Consider the following 20,585-nt stretch of genomic DNA (forward strand, 5'->3'; position numbering starts at 1 on the left):
GAGAATACACACACAGCTGAGGTTTTCTGTGTGAAAACGAAACAATGTTAGGCTTTATTCTGTCGGGATCTTCCCTCTGAAATGAAGCACTACTGGATCTGAAGTCAGTTATAAATCTGATTACATTAGATCATTGATTCTGACGAATCAAACCGTGACTTTGCCTGTAACACCAATGACTTGTGACCTCACTGGGAGTGTCTTTCACCCTACCAAAGCCCATAAACTAAGAAAAAAAAAAAAATTTGTCATTAGTTGTCATTTAATTAACATTGGATACTGAATCAGCAGAAGGGAAGCGTCTTTTTTGGCACTGCAGACACGTAAACAGTCAACAGATAATTACTTTCGGATGTAAAGACTAAACAAAAAACAGATGACAACATGCAAAAATAACTAGCTCAAACATTAAACTGGTATCACAATTGTGTCTGGAATAACAACTTACTTTTTTCTCTCCTTTTAAACCAATTATCTCACATTTTCTTTCTTGATTATTTTTTAGTTTGGAAAACATCAGAAAATACTGAAAAAGGCCAACACAATTTTTCCACAGCCAAAGTTATTTATGGTTATAAATGTTTTTGCTGCAATAACAGTATATTTTGACATTTTTACTTGAAAAAATAATATTTTTTATATAACAGTCCCTTACTAAAATTGTGCTGGATTAATTTGTTGCCAGTCTACCAATTAATTAACCAATTGTTTCAGTGTAACTGTGTCACAGCAACATACCAAGATTTATCTGTAAGTAATAGGCCTAAAAAGTTTCAAAAGCTTTTATTACTTGTGCAAAGTCTGTTTAAAGTCTGAACATGGCTTTACAATTGGTGCATTGTGCATAATTATGGCTTGTTTAGGACTCAAAATACAAAGTTTAGGACTTGGACTTCAATTGAAACTTTATTATCAAACTTAAGATGCATTTGTGACTTGCAGACAACATTTCCCAGCGCCTGTGGTTGCATTGACAGAGAGAGTTCTCATTAATAGCCTACATGTATGCAGCCACCTGTATACAAGCTCAATGAGGTGGATAATATTTAGTTTTTTTTTCCAAGGAAAATGCATGTTTAACTTTACATTTTTGTGTGTTTTTCCCTCAAAAAACATGCATGACTTCAGGCTGCATTTTCAGATTCGCAAACCAATTGAGTTTCTGCAGGCTCATACAGGACTTTCATAATGACATGGACAGGAAGTGAACACAACACACAAACATGGTGGGTAACCCTGCCATGTCACACACTCTTGTGGGAAAAAAACTGAAGTGTATAAAAGACTTGTTGACTTGAATGCCAGTTGAATGTTGCTTATTTCACGGTCTATATCCAAAAAGCATACTTTGGAGAAGTTATCAAAATTGGCAACCAAAATAACAGACCAAGTTCAAGTATGACACACGCCCAGAATTCCTCTCAGCCAATCAGAGGCCGCTCCTCTTCGTGTCAAACCAATCAGCTGCGGAGGGGGCGGGCGACTCAGGCTGTTGCTAGGGTATGTCCCTGATGACTTTTGCGCTCTCTAGCCAATCAAATCGCAGCCCAGCGTTCCCAGCCCTCTTATTGGTTAGGATGTAACCGAAGAACCCGCCCATACGCTTTTCTCATTGGACAGCCGCTCGATCACTCACTGCCCTGAGTTTTAGTTTGGTGCTGTTGATACTGTAGTTTGGAGTCACCAAGACTCAGAACTGAATATAGCAGCGCTCGTACATCGCTCTGAAACAGTTTTTTAAACCCCCATTCCAATATTTTATGACTTGTACATTTGTGTAAATAGACATTTTCTATTTTTTATAACGAGACAACAACAAGATGGAACTTAATTCTCTTTTAATGCTACTGGAGGCTGCAGAGTACTTGGACAGAAGAGACAGAGGTATTTCAAGCTAAACAGACAAGTTGACAGGATTTCTATGCTTTTTTTTTGGTGAATGGAGCATTTGGGACTGGAGCTAGCTTCATCTTCTATCATAATGTAAAGTTTTAACGTGCCCTGCCATAGTGCAGGTATGATGTCACTTTACAGACAATGGGACGGTGGGTGCAAACTGCACCTAGCAGCCTATATGCTAGAAAAGAATAGCTCTAGTTTATTATTTAAAGTATGTCATGTATGTTTTAACAGTGTTTGCATTTTATCTAGCACAGCTCGTGTGCTATATATACTATGAATGCAGTATGTTTTTGCATTAGCTCTTTGGAAATGAGTAAACAAGAGTGACATTGAGAATATGAGCCAGTATCATAATGACAGATACACATAAATAGCTATGTAGCATTGGCTGTTTCATAATATAAACCTTGCTAAATGTTATTATTGACACATTTGGAAGCGATTGCATTCATGATCGAGCACGTTTTGTTCCTCTTGAAATGACTTAGCCTGTTAAGCTTTTATCGTGTTTCACCATTTCCCAGAATGAGTCACTGACAGCTTATGTTTTTAAATTATTCTTGCAGACACCACAATAACATTTTGCTTTTTGTTTTTCTCAATAGAGGCAGAACACGGTTATGCGTCTGTTTTACCGTACAGTAGCGACTTTTCCAGAAAGAAAACGAAAGCCTCGCCAATTTCCAGAAAAACTCAGAACAATAGGTAAATATGACTCTTGCTTTTTTTTTATTATGAATTTGTTTGCGCAAGTGGCCAGCTTATTGAAACACACATACACACATAGTGGAGCTGTTTTCATGCACACTGCCATCTCACTCTGCTGCTGGTGCTGCCTGGGCTGGGCTCTCTGTTTTGGTCTCTCCAATAAACACTGCCACGCGTACACTGTCAACTCTGCTGCTCCCACTCTCTCTCTGTTTCACACACACCTAAAAACCCTCCCCATGCTGAGAGAAAACACAGCCGACTTGCACATAACGTTTCGTTTCTGCACCCTGTCTCGCACGGCTATCATGCTTCCACCTGTGCCTATTTCTCATGTGGTTAGTGTGTTTTTGTATGTGTGTGTCTGATGTTAAATGAAAGTCCTTTAGCAAAGGGTCCCGTGCCAGGATCCCCCCAACACACACACACACACACACACACACACACACAGAACAGTTCAGGAAGGTTTTTGTTGTTGTTGCTGCATGAGACACCATATCAATTGCTTTTCATTCTCTCCGTATGAAACTCTCATTAACACGCATTCATCTCGAGTTTGACCTCATTCTTATGCTGTGTGACATAACGCAACTAGTAGCCTGCTAGTACTGCTGCATGGTCATAAAAGTACACAGAATAGCCTTACATGCTGTAAGTAAATACATTTAAGTTTCAGTTTCGGTTCTTTATCGCTTCGTCACTCTTTTCAGACCAGGTGGACAGCTGCTGATTAAAGGTCATTTAAACCTCAGCAGGTTAATATTTAATTCTCATGTTGAAAAATTAAAAGGCCTGTTCAGTAGGAAGTCACAGAACATGGCTGTTATTATAAGAAGCATTATTGATACACTTGAGCCTTATGATATTACTTCTTGTGATACTGTATGAATACTAAACATTGTATAGCTTTTTTAATAATTAATAGTTTATATGCACAGATTGCACAAAAAGTAGTGCTATGGTGTTGGACGTAAAACATGCAAATGTTTTGATAAAAACAAAAAATTCAACATTTTTAAACACATTTTTTATGCATATTTAGTGGTGGATACGTTATACTGAATTAGATTATGAATCGTAATATTTTACCTAGCTTTACAATATATTAAATTGTATCGTATCATCAGATTCTTGCTGACACATAACCTTAGTAATTAGTTTTCCCAATTCATTAAGGAAAAGTTTTGCATAAAAATATATCAAGAAATAGAAAAAAAAATGCCAAAATAACCTCAGATTGCATCTTTAAATCCCTTGTTTTATCCAACTATCAACCCAAAACCCAAAGATATTCAGCTTACTATCACTTATGGTTTAATCGATTCTCAAAAGGGTTCATGATTCATTTCCTATGAATCCTTTCAGCTCAAGCTGCTAACAACATGGTTGACACACCAGGTGGAACTTCACTATGTTGGTCAGAAAGAGGCTTTAAATTGATTGGCTCAATGTGGGGCACACCCTCATCAGGAATCCCTTTCCTCTTCACTTATGACCCTAATTATTTGGGGACTTTTCCCTCCAAGGCTACATGCTAATTTCTTTCTGGGTTATTAGGCCAGGTATGCAGCAGTGGGCTCTGGTCACCACATATCATTTATAGTAAATGTGCTTTTAGAGAATCTCTTCTGAAACATTTGCATGACGTGTCCAGTTCCCAACAGTAGCACATAATGTGGCGAAAAAAACGTTCCTATTGGCTAATATAAGTTTAGGGAAGCAGAGTGAGCCTTGTTTCCTCAATAGTGAGACAGAGTTACATCATAGCACGTAGAGCATGTTAACCTGTCAGTATTGTAGTTACACCTCTTTGTAAGGTGTGTGGTTTTGTTCATTTGAATAGTGATATTTGCCGTCACGAATGAGAAAGCAGTCTCTTCCACATTCCTTTGACGATCTCTGACGGAGTAAAACAATTGTGTATGTGTGTATGTGTGTGTGTGTGTCAGGGTGTGTATGGGGATGTGGCAGGTGGGTGTGGCAGCTAAAACAGACACCTACACACACACACTGAGACAAACACCAGCCCACCAGACTTCAAGCACCAGACCTGTTTTTCCCTCCTTCTTCTTGTGACGGCAATTCCCCAATTCCCTTTATTTTCTCCTGCAGGTTTATTTAGGCACCAACAGGATGCAGGGGGGCAGTGAAGTAAAAACATGTTTCATGTTTGAACTTAAACTGTATTTTCAGTGAAACAGAAGCCATTTGTTGTCTAAAAAGGCACAATGCTTTGCTTTGTAGAACCAAAAAAAAGTGTCGTTATAGCGTTTGATATCATGACCAAATCTGCAAATTAAAGAAGATCACATGTTTTGCAATGGTGCAATAACCAGGGCATGTGAAAAAAAAACAGTTGGGAGTCTATTTCTGCACACAGAAAGACGAAACCCTGGTGGAGTTTCCTTTTTTACTCACAGACTGTTGTTAAATCAAAACGCTACTGAAAAAAAAAAAAAAAAGGAAGACCTGGAATTTTTTCGCTGAGAGTTTCCCTGCCTCACCTCTCTGTCACACTAGATGTGAAATCAAAATATATAAATAGAGCAGATGACTTATTTTGTATCCTTGGATGCCTTCTTGTGAATGTGGGACACATACACAGGGCGCCCTGCATGAGCTTACATCCCATAAAAGGGGTGATATAAGACTAATATGTAGGCCTTTGATCATCAGGGCTCAGTTTACGACATCAGAGCACAGAGTCCTTTGCATGCCACACCATTCTTTTACATAACATGTAAAGGTGTGTGTTATTACAGGTCCGTGTGCATTCCCTTCCTCTGCAAGTTGCCGCCTGATTTCCTGGTCGTGCCCTGTGCTTTGACTGGGACGTTTCCCCTAATTTGTGCAAGTTTGAATAGCACAACAATCTCAATAATGGCATAAAGCTCTTTGTCCGCCTTTTTGATCAGGTTATAAGCAGTAACATCATCCTGCTCTCCTTATGGGAGGATTTTGTGCCACATTATCGCAGTTGCACGGTCAGCTGTAACCCCTTTTTGGTGCAGCAGGCAGTGTCCCTGTGCAGATGCCTCAGCCTCCTCGGCACAGCTGTGGGAACCACTGCCTCATGCGCACAAGGGCTCTCAAACAGCGGAAAATCTGAAAAGGCTTGTTGTCAGTCTGGCCCTTTGTTGATGCTGTTTTTGTTTTTATTGCCGTGGTATCCATGACGGCCTCATGAACAGAGGGCCTGTTTCAGATGGACTGCGGTGGCCTCGCTGCTCCCGGTTGCACATCGCGACGGGGGCTCTCCTCGGAATAGCCCACACGCGCGAGGAATTCTGCAGCGTCTCGGCCTCCAGACGTCTGAGTGTGTTTTTATCCTGTGTCCACGCTGCTTTTCAGCCAGCGTGCAGCGACAACAGCAGTGTGTGCATGCTGTTTGTATGTGTGTGAGAGCAGGCAGGAGGGGCCTCTGCCTCTCTCAGGGTCATTTTTGCCCTCTGCTGCACATTCTGACAGATCATGTCACGCAGACATAGAGATACAGATTTAAAAAACTAGACTCAATTTTTGCACACTTGTCAAGAATGTCTATATTCAGAATGCATGGTCAAGGCTTTACATTGCTTGCAAAAAGGGGAGCTAAGCAATGTACTGCTGTGGATGGGGGATGCTGCAAAATATATTTTAGTCACATTAGTTTAAGTGTATGCTATATTTAGGGTATTTTCACCACTTTACCGTGCAGTCAGACAGCCTTGTTTAAGTTTACACAGGGAGAACTGAAGCTGTTCTATGCTGCCGCCAAAGCCACCAGACTCCACTGACAAAAACAGTAATTTTACATCACAGAATGCAGGAGTTGCTAGTCTACTGCTGCCTCAATAATTTAGTTTGTTTGTGTTATTGTGTGACTTTGGTGAATCCAAACCAACCCACCAAAATGTACATTAAATGTACAAACATACGTGTTCTGCCTGCTTCTTGAAACTGTGGGCTTGCCGGCCGCCATATACAACTACCTCAAAACATCGAAACTACCTCTGCAAGGCCTTTTTTGCAGTATTATACTATTCTGTGTCTTCGTTAAAACTTGGTTCTAAAGCAACTTAAGCATTCAAAAGCCCTAAAGCCACCTGGAGGCAGAAAGAAACGCAAAAGCAGAGAAGAATCAACAGCCTTCTTTGACACATTTCTTTCCTCCTCCGCCTCTCAGATCTGCTGTTACTCTGCATTCTCTTCCATACTTCTTGCTTTCATCTGTCTTACAGTCAGATCAAAACATTTACCAACCAAGCCTTTCACCCCTGGATTATTCATCACATCGCATCATATTCATCATGATTTGAAGTGTAGTGTGTTTGAAGTATTTTGACAGAATTTTAGAACTTGCTGCCCTGACACTCTTCCTTTGTTTTCTGTCCTTTCAGATCGTCGCACAATGAGCTGGAGAAACACAGGTAAGGTGTTATCCGAGGCATTTGGCCTTTTTGCATCTCTCATGTTTGTATGATTTGCATGCACGCCCTTGCCAATCACCCTTGAATTCCTAAAATAAGTGAAGGGGATGCTGGCTGCAGGTAAAGATATTTCCCTCTCAGTCAGAAGCACCAGATCGGATCAGAGGTCATCTTCAAAGAGATTTAATCAATTAATTCCTCGTGTCTGAAAATGGATAATAAGCTGATTTCAAAGGGCAGCTTCACGTTGATTAAATCTGTCTCCATTTCACGGATGAAACTCGTTACCTTGTATGGAAAGGGAATCCTGTCAGTAATGTGATAATCCTGTCCAGACTGATGCCGTGAACGGAGGCAGGGTGAATCTGGCTCTCGGCTGTCATTTCTCCAAATTGAGAGGCCTACAGTCAGCACACACACACACAGTGATCCCACTGTACTACCCCCAGCATGCACCTCACTCCACCCTTTTCTTTTCCTCCCTTTGGGTTACGGCGCTCAGCTCATAATGATGTGATACCCTCGCTCATTAAAGGCACAGATGTCTGTTTTTGCTCTGTTTTGACTTCACCAGGAGGGGAAGTGACTTCACAGAACCAAAGGGGTTTCTTGTCAGGAAGCCCTCTTTGATACAACAAAGCCTTTAAGGAAGAGTGGTTGGTGGAAGAAGCAAAACTTTTTCTTTTTTTTGCATCACTTTTTTTTTTGCATCAAATTCATCAAACTGCCTGCCTGAGAGGATTTAGAAAACAGCTGATGTGACTACCAGCATGTGAGCAGGGGCTGAGATGGGTGTGTCAGGCTGTGTGTGTGTGTGTGTGTGTGTGTCACACACACGCTGAGGGATTGGGGTTTGCCAGTCACATGTCTGGGAGTGAGTAATGGATGTGTGTCGTGCAGCGAGAGACAAGTGCAGACATATTCCTCTCTGACCTGAGACGCAGAGAAGGCCCTGGCTGCTCACACTGCAGGTGTTGAGACACAACAGTTACCTCATGTCCGATGACGGGCGCGGTTCGTTACTAATGAAGTGACGTCCAGGCAAACGGACTATTGCAAATGCCAGTAAAGTGTTCTGTAATCAGTTTACTCACTTCCCTTGCTGTCACTATGGCCACAGGTTTCTAAAAAAAGTTTTTTTTTTGGACATCTTGTGCAGCCTTTTGACTTTAATAGTTAAATATGTCAGTCTTCGTACTTATACTGCAGTGTTTCAGCATGATGTAATAAGCTTAAATACTCTACAAGTCACACTGCATTGCACTTTATGACAAATGATGCATTAGTCTAAATTTAAAAGTACTTTGCTGCTGTTATCATTCTTTCCATCCATGAAAAATCTCCACGTACTTATTTGTAATAATAGGCCCCACAGCAGTGACGAGGTATCATTGTGATCCTTTGCAACATAATGCATCCTGATTCAATCCCTGTCTGGAACTGCAGCCTCAAATTACACAGTCATTACTCCAACATGCAGGTGTTAAAGGTTGAAGCTGTGACTCCAGGCTTTAGCACGGTCACCTACAGTATGTAGTGCATTACACCTGCTGTAGTGCTGATATAATTAATCAGTCAGTCAACAGAAAATGAATCATCTACAATTGTGATGCTCATCTCTTTATCGTCCAACAATGCCAAATAATTGCTGGTTTCAGCTGCTCAAAAGCAAGGATTTCTTGCAGATATCACATATATTGAACATGTTTTGGTTTTGGGCTATCAGCCTAAGAAAACAAGCACTTTTCAAGGCATCACTTTGTGCTCTTAGAATGTAAAATAGCCCCGTTTCTAGTTTTTCTTACACTTTAGAAACCAAACGATTAATTCATAAAAAAACAGGGTTCCAACACCTTTTTAAACATCCAATTAAAGGACTCTCCAGGCCAAATTTCCTCATATTCAAGGACTCAGCCTTAGCCTACGTTCACACATGTGACTGTCGCACTTTTTCAAGGCAGGTGGCATAAGAAACAATGACTCAGCCGCAGGAGACGCTCATGCAGACAGCGCGACATAGTCTGTAAATTAACGTTAAGTAAAAGAAATATCAAAAGAATTTCCATTTCTATTCTTGCACTATATATATATATATATATATATATATATATATATATATAAACTCAAGCACTTTCAATCAGCTTTGAAGTATTTCAGGGACCCATGAGAACTATGAAAAAATAATCAAGAGTCATTAGAAAGCCGTCAGTTCCAACCCAACTTTAATTGGTATGCGACTCAAAGGAGTGAATCTAACACTTCCAGTGTCCCCGGTTGATCTGTCTGCCTGATTCTGATTCATAAGAGAAACAAAAAGTCGTTCAGCTGTCCTGAACAACCAGTTTACTGAGTGTGCGACCAGTTTGGATAATCCACTCCGAGCTTGAGACTTGTTTAATCAGCAGTCCCAGTATCGCTTCCAAAGACTCGACCTCCCTCACGCCCTCAGACACCACTCCAGGGAGGTGCTGCTGTTTGAGCCTTGACTCACTGTCTTTGTTTGGTCATGTGTCGGTGTGTTTGGTTCACGTTGGCGCAGCACAGAGCCATCCTTGTACTGTATGTTCACGTGGCAGGCAAAGTGAGAGATAAATGTTTGAGACACCTGAGGCACTGACTGTGTGTTGTGAATAGATATACAAATGTGCTAAAAAATGGAGGTTATTTGAGGTTCCGTACCCAGCTCTACTTTCAAATAGATTTTAAGCCTGTGTCTAATGTGACCGTGGATGGATTATTGGAGGGGCCTACTGGGCACAGGCCCAGGGGCCGAAAGTGTCACGAAACCCCACTGGCTTTCACTTACAAAATGTCTCTCACACAGACAGCAAAAAGGAGATTCAAAATGAGCACAAAGAAACATAAAATGACTGCAGAGAGCAAAAAAACAACAAAAGATGTAAAACAGCTGTAAAGAGACACAAATGCACCACAAAGAGACTCACACGAACTAGAAAGGGGCAAAACAACCACAAAGAGACACAAAACAACTACAATGCGATGCAAAACAACTACAGATAGACGCAAAATGATCACACGGAGACATGTGACAATTACTAAGAGACAGAAAAACAACAAAAACAGGTGAAACCACTGTAAAGTCCCTGTTTTTTTGATCTTCTGTAGGAGACCAATGGTGCCTTTTGCATGTCTTTGCCCAGGGACCCATTGTCTCATAATCCGACCATTAATGTGACAGCTTCTGAATGTGTTTCTGCTTAATATTGTCTGTGGACATTAGGCTCACTGGCATGCTAGGTGTCTCTCTCACGAAACTGACTGCCGGTTTGGCTGCCGTTCAAGAGGCACCCTGCATATATTTGTGTCCTGCTATCAGAGTGAGACGTCTGGGTGGGTGCCAGCAGCGTCCCACAGGGTCGACCGTCCTGACCCAACCTGCTTATCTGCTGCAGCCCGAGTGCAGCCGTGACAGCTCTGTATAGACCGTCTTGAGGGTGACTCTGCTGCTTTTTGTTTTTTTTTCGCCTCCTGTCTCTCGTCATTGCATTGGCACAGGACGGAGCTGCAGAGCATCAGCTTGACATTTCCGTGAAACCAAACTCTGCTGTGCGGCCGGTCTCCGCTGGCATTGCTTCCTTCCCATTTCTGACTTCAACCGCTCTTGAGCACGCCTGTGACGACTTGTCAGTGCCACAAGTTTCCTTTTCTAGAAACGCCAATTAATTGCGAAACTACAGACGTTCAGTTTTCCCACATATCACCTGATTACAGGAAATCCAGTCACGTAAGGCCGGTATGATGCGGCATGTCTGGTATGTTTGTGCCGCTTCCCTCAATTGAAAAAAGGATTTACAGCTCTATTTTTATCGCTCCACATACAGACACGCCCGTGGCTGTCAGGTGCTCTCGGTTTCATTTCTGAGATCACTACGAATGATTCTCAAAAGCTTGCAGATTGATTTCAACAAACATAACTCACTTACTATGGATATCATACCGCAGATAATGCACAGCAACTGTGTGCCACCTATTGAACTTCACTCTAAATTTACATGCACTTCATGGACACAGGAGCAGGCACTCCGTTTGTCACGGTCTAATCTTCTCTCTAATTAAATTTACTCTCCCAGTGTCTTCTACTTCCAGCTGTGATGGATGACTTATTTGGCTTTGAGGAACTCTTTCCCTCGAGTGAGGCTCCTGTGTGTGTGTGTGAGCATGTGTGTGTCTATAGGCTGGGCAGCACTTCGCTGAGCTGTTTGAGTTATGGCGGCGTGTCGGTGGGAGGGAGAGCTGCCCCGCCACCCTGTTACTTCACCTCCTTGCCTTCTCCTCTTTTGCCTCCTTTTCTTCTCCAGAGACCGCATCTGGTTTTTCTGTTATCGTTTTCCTTTCGCTCTCCTATTTTCGCCCCCCTAAAAGCGCCTGAGTCAGCAGAAACCTGAAGCGGCAGCAAGGAGGAGAAAGGCAGAGCTGCCTCCTCACAGAGGGCCTTTATCACTCTTTACGTCCTCCTGCCAAAACTCATCCGTGCCCTTTTCTCCTCTTCTGCGGTATAAGTCTTCTTTTGTGACAGTGAGTTTATACGTGGAAGACGCCAGGCTTTGATGGGCCTGTTAATCCTGTTAATCTGCATTTTAACGTGGATTGTAAACCACACAGCCACTGTGAATACAGCTGGAGTTAAGGCCACGTTATGTCCACATCCTGTCTTTAAAAACAAATACATTTTCTTTTTAGGCAGCTATGTAAACAAAATGGAATGCTTCTTGATTCCTTCCAGTTTGGGTTCCAGTGTCGCGTTCACATGCTCACATGATCGCACGTGGCTTTTGTACTTAACTTCCTCAAATGTCACACTGTCAGTTACATTCCTTATGTGTGTGTGGTGACCTGGAGGCATTAGGAGTGCATGGGCAGCTAATAACCCAGAGTAATGAGCGATGTACTGTACATGGTCTAACCATTAAGGCACATGTAGACCATGTAGTAATTTGTTGCACCGTGTACTACATTTAACATGAAGTCAGTGACTGTTGGCCTGATGCTAGATTGAATTTGAAGTGTGCTTTTCGCACAAAATCCAATGGAATTTAATTAAACTTATCCTCCTAAAATGGTTCGTATGATGTCTTACACAAAGTAATATAAAGTTTTGCATGTTCAGGAACACAAATTATTGCTGCAGCACGGAACAGAAGTACTTGGTTAGGTTTTGGAAAATATTGCGTTTTTTGCTAAATTATGTATGTAAGTAAGGTGGCACGGGACACAAAATAGTGGTTTCCTCTAACCCATGGGTGGACTTTGTCGCTCTTTATACTACGTCACCTGACTACCTCCTTAGCCGCAGCCCTGCTCACCTGGCTCACAATTATTGATAAGTCTGATGATTATTTTCTTGATTAGCTGTTTTCCTGTAAAGTATCAGAAATAACGAAAAATGTCCGTCAAAATATTCCAGAGCAAGGTAACATTTGGCATTTTTTGTTGAAAATTAACTTGATTATCAAAACAGTTGCCCATTAATATTTCATTACTCATAATATCAGCTTTAATTGTATGCACTTTCTGATATAGATATAATTTGTGGTTAAAATAACAAGATGGGAATGTTTGTATTTGGCTCATCTAGATAATTAAATAACTTAAAAAATCAATTAGTATCATCCTGCAAATTCAGTACATTCACAATGAAATATAATATAAAGTAAGTCCTGCTATGGAGAAATATAGCCAGATATATACCCTGAACCCTAACCCACTTTGTTGGCATTAACAGTATTGAAACATATTTGAGGATTGACACATTTCTATCCTCTCCTGATGTATTTTGCCTGTAAGACAGACTGTTTGTCCAAACTCGTACACGTGGATGTAGCTGTGGGTCAGTCTGGGTTGTAACTGTTGGGAGGCTGGATGTGGACAAAGAATAAAAAACAGGCTGCAGCTGGAGGTCAGCAGCAGAGGTCACATGTGGAATTTCTCCACCCTGAGGTCAGAATGTGCTGAGACGCTCTCTGGCTCCTTAGGTCAAACCCGGCCACAATCGCATATATAATATCTGTGGTCAGATTTTTTTCACACCGACATGGAGAGTATGTGAACGCGACCACTGCAGCCCTACATTTAGGTGAGAACGTCCCTGTTCCCTCTCAGGTGTCGTTGCTGCAGGGTGCACCACATTTCTGTGTCAGTAAACTCGGTTCACAGCCGCAAAGCAGCTGATGCTCATAAAAACGACAGTGTAGGACGCACTTTAACAAGGTGTGTGCACAGCTTTGGGGTTTCAAGGGCAAGGAAAAAAAACCATTAAAGTAAGGAGTGAAACAGAGGAGAGAAGGGAGGAAAGTGAGTTGACTGAACCATTCATGGTTTGGTCCCAGGCAGTTGTCAGCCCGAGGAAGAGGAGGAGGCAGCAAAGACATTCTTGCGCGTTGCCGAAGGGAGGAATGGGAGGCAGCGTAGGATGTGGCTGCTTTGTGTGTGTGGAGCAGGCAGTCTGAAATTCAGGTCAGCAGAGTGAGCATACATACGCTGGAATGTAGAGTTAAGTAACAGAGGCTGTTTAAGGGGGGGGAGTCTGCGGGTGGATGGGGGTCACAAAACCAGCAGGCCGAGTATTACTAGAATGCTCTGCAGCCACATCTGCGTTGGGTGCTGTGAGTTTTTTTGGCAAGCAGAGAGTCACAAGCGAATATTTGCTTGAAAATGCATTGATAGGGTGGATTAGAGCAGCAGGCAGTCTCTCACTCATCAATGTTTTCTTCTGGCCTTTATACTCTTGTTTAGTTGCTTGTTGTTCTGCAACTGCAGCGTTGAACCTTTTTGGCTTTTGACTTCCTAAATGACTCCTTGTCATAGGTTGCATTCAGCCAATTGATTGTTCTTCCTTTGTTTTACTTAAAATGTATATATATATTATACTGTAATTCACAGCAGGTCTAGGTGTTATTAGGCCTTCTGTAAGTTTCTGATGTTACCACTATACTATATATAGGTAGAAAGGGCCACTACAGTGCATTTAGAGTCGTTACTTAGCTTCAAATTGTGCCCACCATGTTGATAAAAAAACAAGAAGTCTAATTTTCAGCTAAAAGGTAGAAATGATGAGAACTGGTTCAGTTTTTTAGGACTGTGAAAAATACAAAATTAAGAACTATGAATGTGAACTAGTGCATTTTAATCTGTGTGAACTGAACTTCGAGCTAGCTCTTGTGAAGTGTGAACGTGCCTAAGAATAAACACATGTACATTCAGACAGAATTAGAAATATTCATTGTTTTTTAAACATAAAAGCAAACATGTTCTAGTAGAGACCCAAAATACAACTATGACCCTGAAAATTAAAATAATATGCCCTCTCTCTCAACTGTGTGTAGTAGTAAAGTGTTTTCTTCTGTTTCTTATCTCACAACTCCTCAGATTTATCTTTGGTGGGCCCAGACCCTCAAGCAGGACCCCACCCCACTTCTCTACAACCTCCTTCCAGAAGTAAACAACTAAACTTTTACAGTAAACATGGAAGCAGGAGTCATCTCTCTTGCCACTAGATTCCTGTGTTGATCACTGACAAGGATTCATTATAAAACCAGAGCTCACTGCGTGTCAGGGGAATGTGTTTGTTGAGCTCGCTGAACTTGTCTCTGCTAGTCCAGCCAACATTTGCAGATGTACTTTTCGATGCACGCAGCGGAAGGCAATTAATGTCCAGGTCTGTCATTTGACATTGTGTTGAAATGATTCAGAGGTGCATGGCGAACTTGTTCTGTAGTCCGACCCCCTCTCTCTGTTTGCTCACACGCTCTCCTTTTTAAATTCTATTTGACATCTGTTTTTCTGTTAACACCAGTGTAAGCTGGCTGTGCTGAGGAAGGGATTTTGTAATGATCCGTGCTCGCACAGGGGATTGTTTCAGGACATGAAAAAAATCAAATGAATCTAATTACTAGGCATTCCCTAGCACGCCCAGTGGAAATTCCAGTTTGTTTTGTGGAAATACTACTACAACGAGAGAACAACAAACTGCCTAATTCTGCAGTTTCCTGTTGTTTAATCACCAGTAAAGCATGCAGAGCTCTTTCTTTACTGTCATTCCATGAGTAGCGAAGGCCCCTCCCTCTGCCTGCACTGTTGTTGTGGTGCGTTCAAGTTTCTGTTTGCTGCTTGCGTGTGAGAGCAGAGTCATGTGAGAGCGAGCTCCATGTTCCTGCCACCAGGAGAATGTGTTTATGGGGGACTTGTATCCGTCTGTCTCGCCTCGCAGTTGTCACTGCACACAGTGGGTGTGGCGTCCTCGACGGCAGAAAACAAATACAGCGCAACCCAGACGACTGACATTTCATACCAGGGTGATGAAAGCTTCTCGTGTCTCCCTGTGTGTCTCTCATCTCGCTGACGTGGGCAGCGTGGCCAACCACTCCGCCGGTTTCACATGAGCCGCCTCATTTTTCTACCCTCTTGTTTTTCAGAGACGGCACTCAGATCTCTGTTAAATGTAAACATGTTCAGGGCAGGGCTGCAGGGTGACAGGGAGACTGATGAAGGGCTGCTGAAAGGAGCAGTGTGTGTGTGTGTATGTGTGCTGTGTTTGTCGGCTGGGACCCTGGGTACTGGGTAGGGTCCCTCACTACCTCCGTCTGGCCTTGCTTCTCTCCAGGAACCTGCCAGCCAGATGTGGAGCCACTCCACTGGCAACCCCAAATTCCACCACCTCAATATGGTCATCCACACTCACGCAACACAGTCAACTCTCACTCCACATGACAGAGCCGCGCTCTAAACAAGGGGGCCAGATGCATACAAGTGTTTGCTTCAGAAAGGTTGTGGGGTATTTTTCTGTAACCTACTTAAAAGTTAAGAAGGCTTTAAAACAAGACCTTTGCTTCAAAATAATTTATTTAACATATGGAGGGTTTTTCGGTTGTCGATGAACAAACAATATATTGATTATTTATTTTATTTAAGATGTTTTTGGGCATTTTGTAGCTTTATTGACAGTAGAGATATTTAGAGTGAAAGGGGGAGACAGAGGGGAAAACATCGAGAAAAGGCACCGAGCCGTGCTCGAACCCGGGCCGCCTGCTTACAGGGGCCTCTGTTCAGTCTATTTTTTGTTGTTTTGGTCATCATTCATAACAATCATAGTAGAACTGGAAGAAAAAACAATAATTGGTAATACTTCCTGATTGCAGAAGAAAACATGTGTTCACTATGTCTATTACAGAAGGTCGGACTGTTGCCATTTTTCCAGATCTCAGAAATTAACCTGATGAGTGCAACGTTATTATTACTGATAAGAAAGATGAATTTGAATGATTCTCTAAGCCTTTAAAAACACAGTTTAGATCCCCTTTTTTGACGATGATGAATGATAAATCCCTACAGATTGATACATGAATTGATTGCATTATTGTTCCCGCTTAAAGGGGCCCAGACGAGGCGGCAAGTCCTTCATGCTGGTGTCTTGTGGGCTCAAGTCAAAACAACACCAGAGGTCTGGTATCGCATTTTCTTTTCTTTACACCCAACAGGGAACAAACTGAGTCAGCTCCGGCGGAGAGAGGAAACATTGCAGTGGTGTTGCCGATGACCTCTGACCTTGGTTTAGCGGCTTTGGCTCCTTGCCAGACAAGCCACTCAGTCCTGTGCGTATGGGTTGAGGAATGCGATGGGCTGCAGCGAGCTCATTAAACAGTGCAGTGAGTGAGGGGTGAAGGCCTGTTGTTTGCACGGGTGTGCCTTCTCAGGCCCTGCAGCTCTTTCTGTACCGATAGATCTCCAATCCCAGATCGCTTGATGGTCCTGGGACGCCGCTGTCACCAGGACTGTGTGTGAAACATTAAAATGTGCGTGTACAAACTGTGAAAACTGAGCACGGTCGCCAGACACGCACAGGCCGCTGTAGATACACTGCTCGCCTTTAAGTTGAGCTGCAAAATAAGATACTTCACGGTCGTTCTCCTTTCAAGGCCCAAAGTGTGAGCATCTGTGAGAAAGGCCCAGTCTGTACTCGGTAACCTTGGAGCGTAAGTCAGCAGTTTAAATAGCTTGTTCCAGTTTCGGCAGTGTGCAGCTTTCTGAGCAAAATTTCCTCTTTTTTTCTCCTCTGCCTTTGCTTTGTTTTGGCACGGAGCCCCTGATGGAGAGGGAAGAGGAGGGGGAGGGAAGGCCAGAGATCAGACACAAATCATCCCGTGGTACTCAACACGTGAGAACGGTCAGGTGGTCATTTCCCTGCAGACATGACTTCAGAGCAAATCAAATTGCAGATTTACTATTAAATCATCAGCTGCAGAGAAGTTGCAGGGTGCTTTGTTTTTGCACTTTTAGCTATTCAAATTTTTAGCAAAGTCAGGAAAAGCTTTGAGAGCTAAAATAATACTGTGACACCATAGAAACGCACAGTATTATTTTTATTTTTAGAAGTTTGCTTTAAAAACAACTACACTTTGAAATGCTTGGATATTAAAAACTCATCCCAGCAGTATTGAGTCCACTGAACATTATAAGCATGACTTGTTGACATGACATGTTTGAACTCACTGATAATGTTACATTGTGACATTAATCAGACACCATCCTATTTTCAAGTCAGACAAATTGGAAAATTTGTTGCTAACTGTCTGCTCTGGACACAACATTCATGCTCATCTGGTGCCACACTTTGTATGGCTGTTTGAGGCAATCTGATAAACATAGCGTGACCGGGGCTCGGCTGAGGAATAACAAACGTGAGTGTGTGAGGGAGGGAGGGTCCAAATCAACTGTGTGCTCTTAAAGAAAAATAGTGAGTGTGTGTCGCGGCAGGGGAACATGTGCTGCATGGAGGGAGTCAGGGACACACTGCCAGGTTAAACCAGGTCCTGTCTTATTGAAATGCATCAGAAACATTAATGTTTTCTCATAGGCGGAGTGACAATAAAGACGAATAAGAGGGAGATGTTTAATGCAGAGCTCATGACGAAGAGTGGATCAGCCCAGACTTGTTGAGACCTTAGTTGACACAAGTAAAAGAGATATTAAAGTGGATCGTTGTCAACAACCGAGGGAACACCAGTTTGACCTCAAATCAAAAGCTACAGTTGATGTTAGGATAAAAGTGGATTTCTCTTTAAATACTTGAACTTTTGTTTTGTTTGTCAGCTTTCACATTTGAAACTGGTGTCATATGTACCCATCAAGGCCTATTGCCCTCAAATGCTCATAAGATTTTCCAGTTTCCGGAGTTGGGAAGTTGAATTTAATTTAATTTCTTCCGATTTGTATTTTTATTGATCAAAGCTTCCGAACAACATGTTTAAAGCTGCTTCTAGTACATCAACGAACAAAGGAACAGATGAGGTGAGCCATAAAATATAATCTGAAAACTAACTTTTTTAGGATTATTCTAACAGCACGAGTTCAGCACTAATGCCCCATCTCGTGTGTGTGTGTGTGTGTGTGTGTGTGTGTGTGTGTGTGTGTCTAGGGCATATCTCGCTGACCGTTAGTCAGACTGACCTCAGATTTCGTATGTGGCTTGCGCATGGCACGAAGGTGTGCATCCTCGATTTTGAAGATTTTTGAATTCATTTTTCAAAATATCATTATTTACGTGTTGCGGCATTGCACATATACTTTGTATATAAACACTATGCAAGAGTATTACACCTCATTGTACATCCCACTTTCACACACAACCTCATTTGGCCAGAATTGAAAAACCTACTTAATCTCCCACTATACGAATACATACTTCCTACGGGCACTGCACTAGTGCATTTAATAACCTTTAACATTGTAACATTGCATATTCTTAAAGTTTAAATTGAATTCAACTGAAAAACAAATAAATTAACGCAAAGAATGAATACAAATATAATATGCACGCACATTAAAATACAATAAACATTTCATCTCAGTTTCATAATTTAAAGTACATTTCAATTAATCATGCAGCCCGATTGCTGACAGACAGAAAGCATAACCTTCTTTGCAAAGGTAATTATTCCATCTATTAAAGGAATAGTTTGACATTATAGATGAGCATTATATGTGAAAATAGACACTAGATTCACAGGGCCGGAATGGCTCAAACCAATCTGCACACATTCACGTGGTGAAAGTGCATCTGTGCAGATTTTTTTTCTCCTCTGCATGCCAGGTAAAATATGTGGTGAGCCTACAGGTGGGGCCTGTGATGAATAAGTCAGTAGAAACGGGTTTTCTTGGAGGGGGGGTGGGTGAGGCAGAAAATTCAGGGAACGCCTTGTTTTTGTTTTTCATTACAAGAGAGGGAGAGAGGGGGGAGTGGGTGCAAGATGGTGGCCCATTGGCTCAAGTTACCCTTTGGATGATGTGTGTGGAGCGCTGCCTAGTGCAGCTGAGCACACTGCACTCAAAGAGCCCTTTTTTAAACCCAAGAGAAAGTCACCCACTAGCTCGGACCCCGCTCCCTTCCAAAAAAACACTCACCCCTACCCCCACCCCCCTCCTCCACCGCCTCTGCTGCAGACCCCCAGCTCCTTCCTGCCTGCTTCCCCCTGGCCAGAGTCCAAGTGCTTCATGTGGCTCGACTGGGGCAGGTTGGAGGTGGACCCCCGCCCCTGTCCTCAGAAGACACTTGTTTTCCAGTGGGATGAGGGTGTGTTGGTGTTGGCAGGGTGGAGCAGTGGGGTGGAGGGGTTCAGCGGAAAGGGGGGAGGCGGAATTGCCCCCTGGGAGAAGAGGAAATAAAAGACGAGAGCACTTTCACACGCCCTTTTTTTTGGGAACGCCTGTATGCACCTGTAGAGAGGTAGACATGGTTTTAAAGGGCACTTTCACTAATCCTTTTTTATATATTTAAATATCCCCTGCATTAAGCAAATCCCGAAAAAAATGCAAGATGCAACTATCATTTAGGACTTTGAATTATTATGCTGAGACTCTCTTGTTGCCCACAGGCCGCCTCTGGCTGACCTCTGAATGAAACAGACGGGGCTAGTAAGAGGGTCTTACGTTATGTGAGAAACACAGCCGACGCCCTTCCTGAAAAAGAAAAAAAAAGACTGTGTGTGTAAAGAGTGTGTTCAGCCCCAGAGAGCTTCATTTCTCTGATTAGGTTTATTGTGGTTGCAGCGATGGCCAGTGGAGACCTTGTATTGTTGGAGTTTGTTTACCGTTCAGACAGAGTTAGCCAAAGGAACGAGAGAAAAGGGGGACGGCTAGCTCAGAACAAAGAAATGGTTCATGGACTAGCTTGACTAATGGAGGATTGAAAGGCCTTTATGAACAAATTTGAATGAACCAAGGACAGACAGGGGAGGTGATTTGCTGATAAAAAAAAACTTTCATAAAGCAGTCCTTCGAAGTAGTATACAATATCTGCACAAAGTCGGTCAGTGGCCACAAAGAGATTAACTCTGTCTTGTCGTCACTATCATTGAGTTAAATGTCCGAAAGCTGCAGCCAGTGAGCTGTTTACTTGTGGATCCAGGGTTGTTGTCCTGCAGGGCTTTGGCAGGGATGCAGGGTTTTCTGGGGCCACAGTTTGTGTCTTGAGTTCAACCCGACAGAGTGACCAGAACAGATGCAGAACTTCTCATGGCTGTCTTTGGTCTAAAAATGATTTTGGGGGGTTTG

The 20,585-nt window shown here is 42.5% G+C and overlaps 1 protein-coding gene across 2 annotated transcripts in view; it reads left to right on the forward strand.

The window, feature by feature from the left end:
- Positions 1-1,657: 1,657 nt before the first annotated feature.
- Positions 1,658-20,585, forward strand: part of mxd4 (MAX dimerization protein 4) — a 30,525-nt gene continuing 11,597 nt past the window's right edge. The window contains exons 1-4 of one of the 2 annotated variants that reach the window (XM_059341128.1): positions 1,658-1,884; positions 2,508-2,607; positions 6,990-7,019; positions 14,406-14,474. In XM_059341128.1, coding sequence (XP_059197111.1) covers positions 1,821-1,884; positions 2,508-2,607; positions 6,990-7,019; positions 14,406-14,474 — 263 coding nt within the window. In that variant the 5' untranslated portion in view covers positions 1,658-1,820. The remainder of the gene's footprint in view (positions 1,885-2,507; positions 2,608-6,989; positions 7,020-14,405; positions 14,475-20,585) is intronic. The other variant, XM_059341135.1, reaches the window with a different exon arrangement.

This window comes from Centropristis striata, chromosome 1, assembly GCF_030273125.1.
Source record: "Centropristis striata isolate RG_2023a ecotype Rhode Island chromosome 1, C.striata_1.0, whole genome shotgun sequence".
NCBI classification, from domain to species: domain Eukaryota; kingdom Metazoa; phylum Chordata; class Actinopteri; order Perciformes; family Serranidae; genus Centropristis; species Centropristis striata.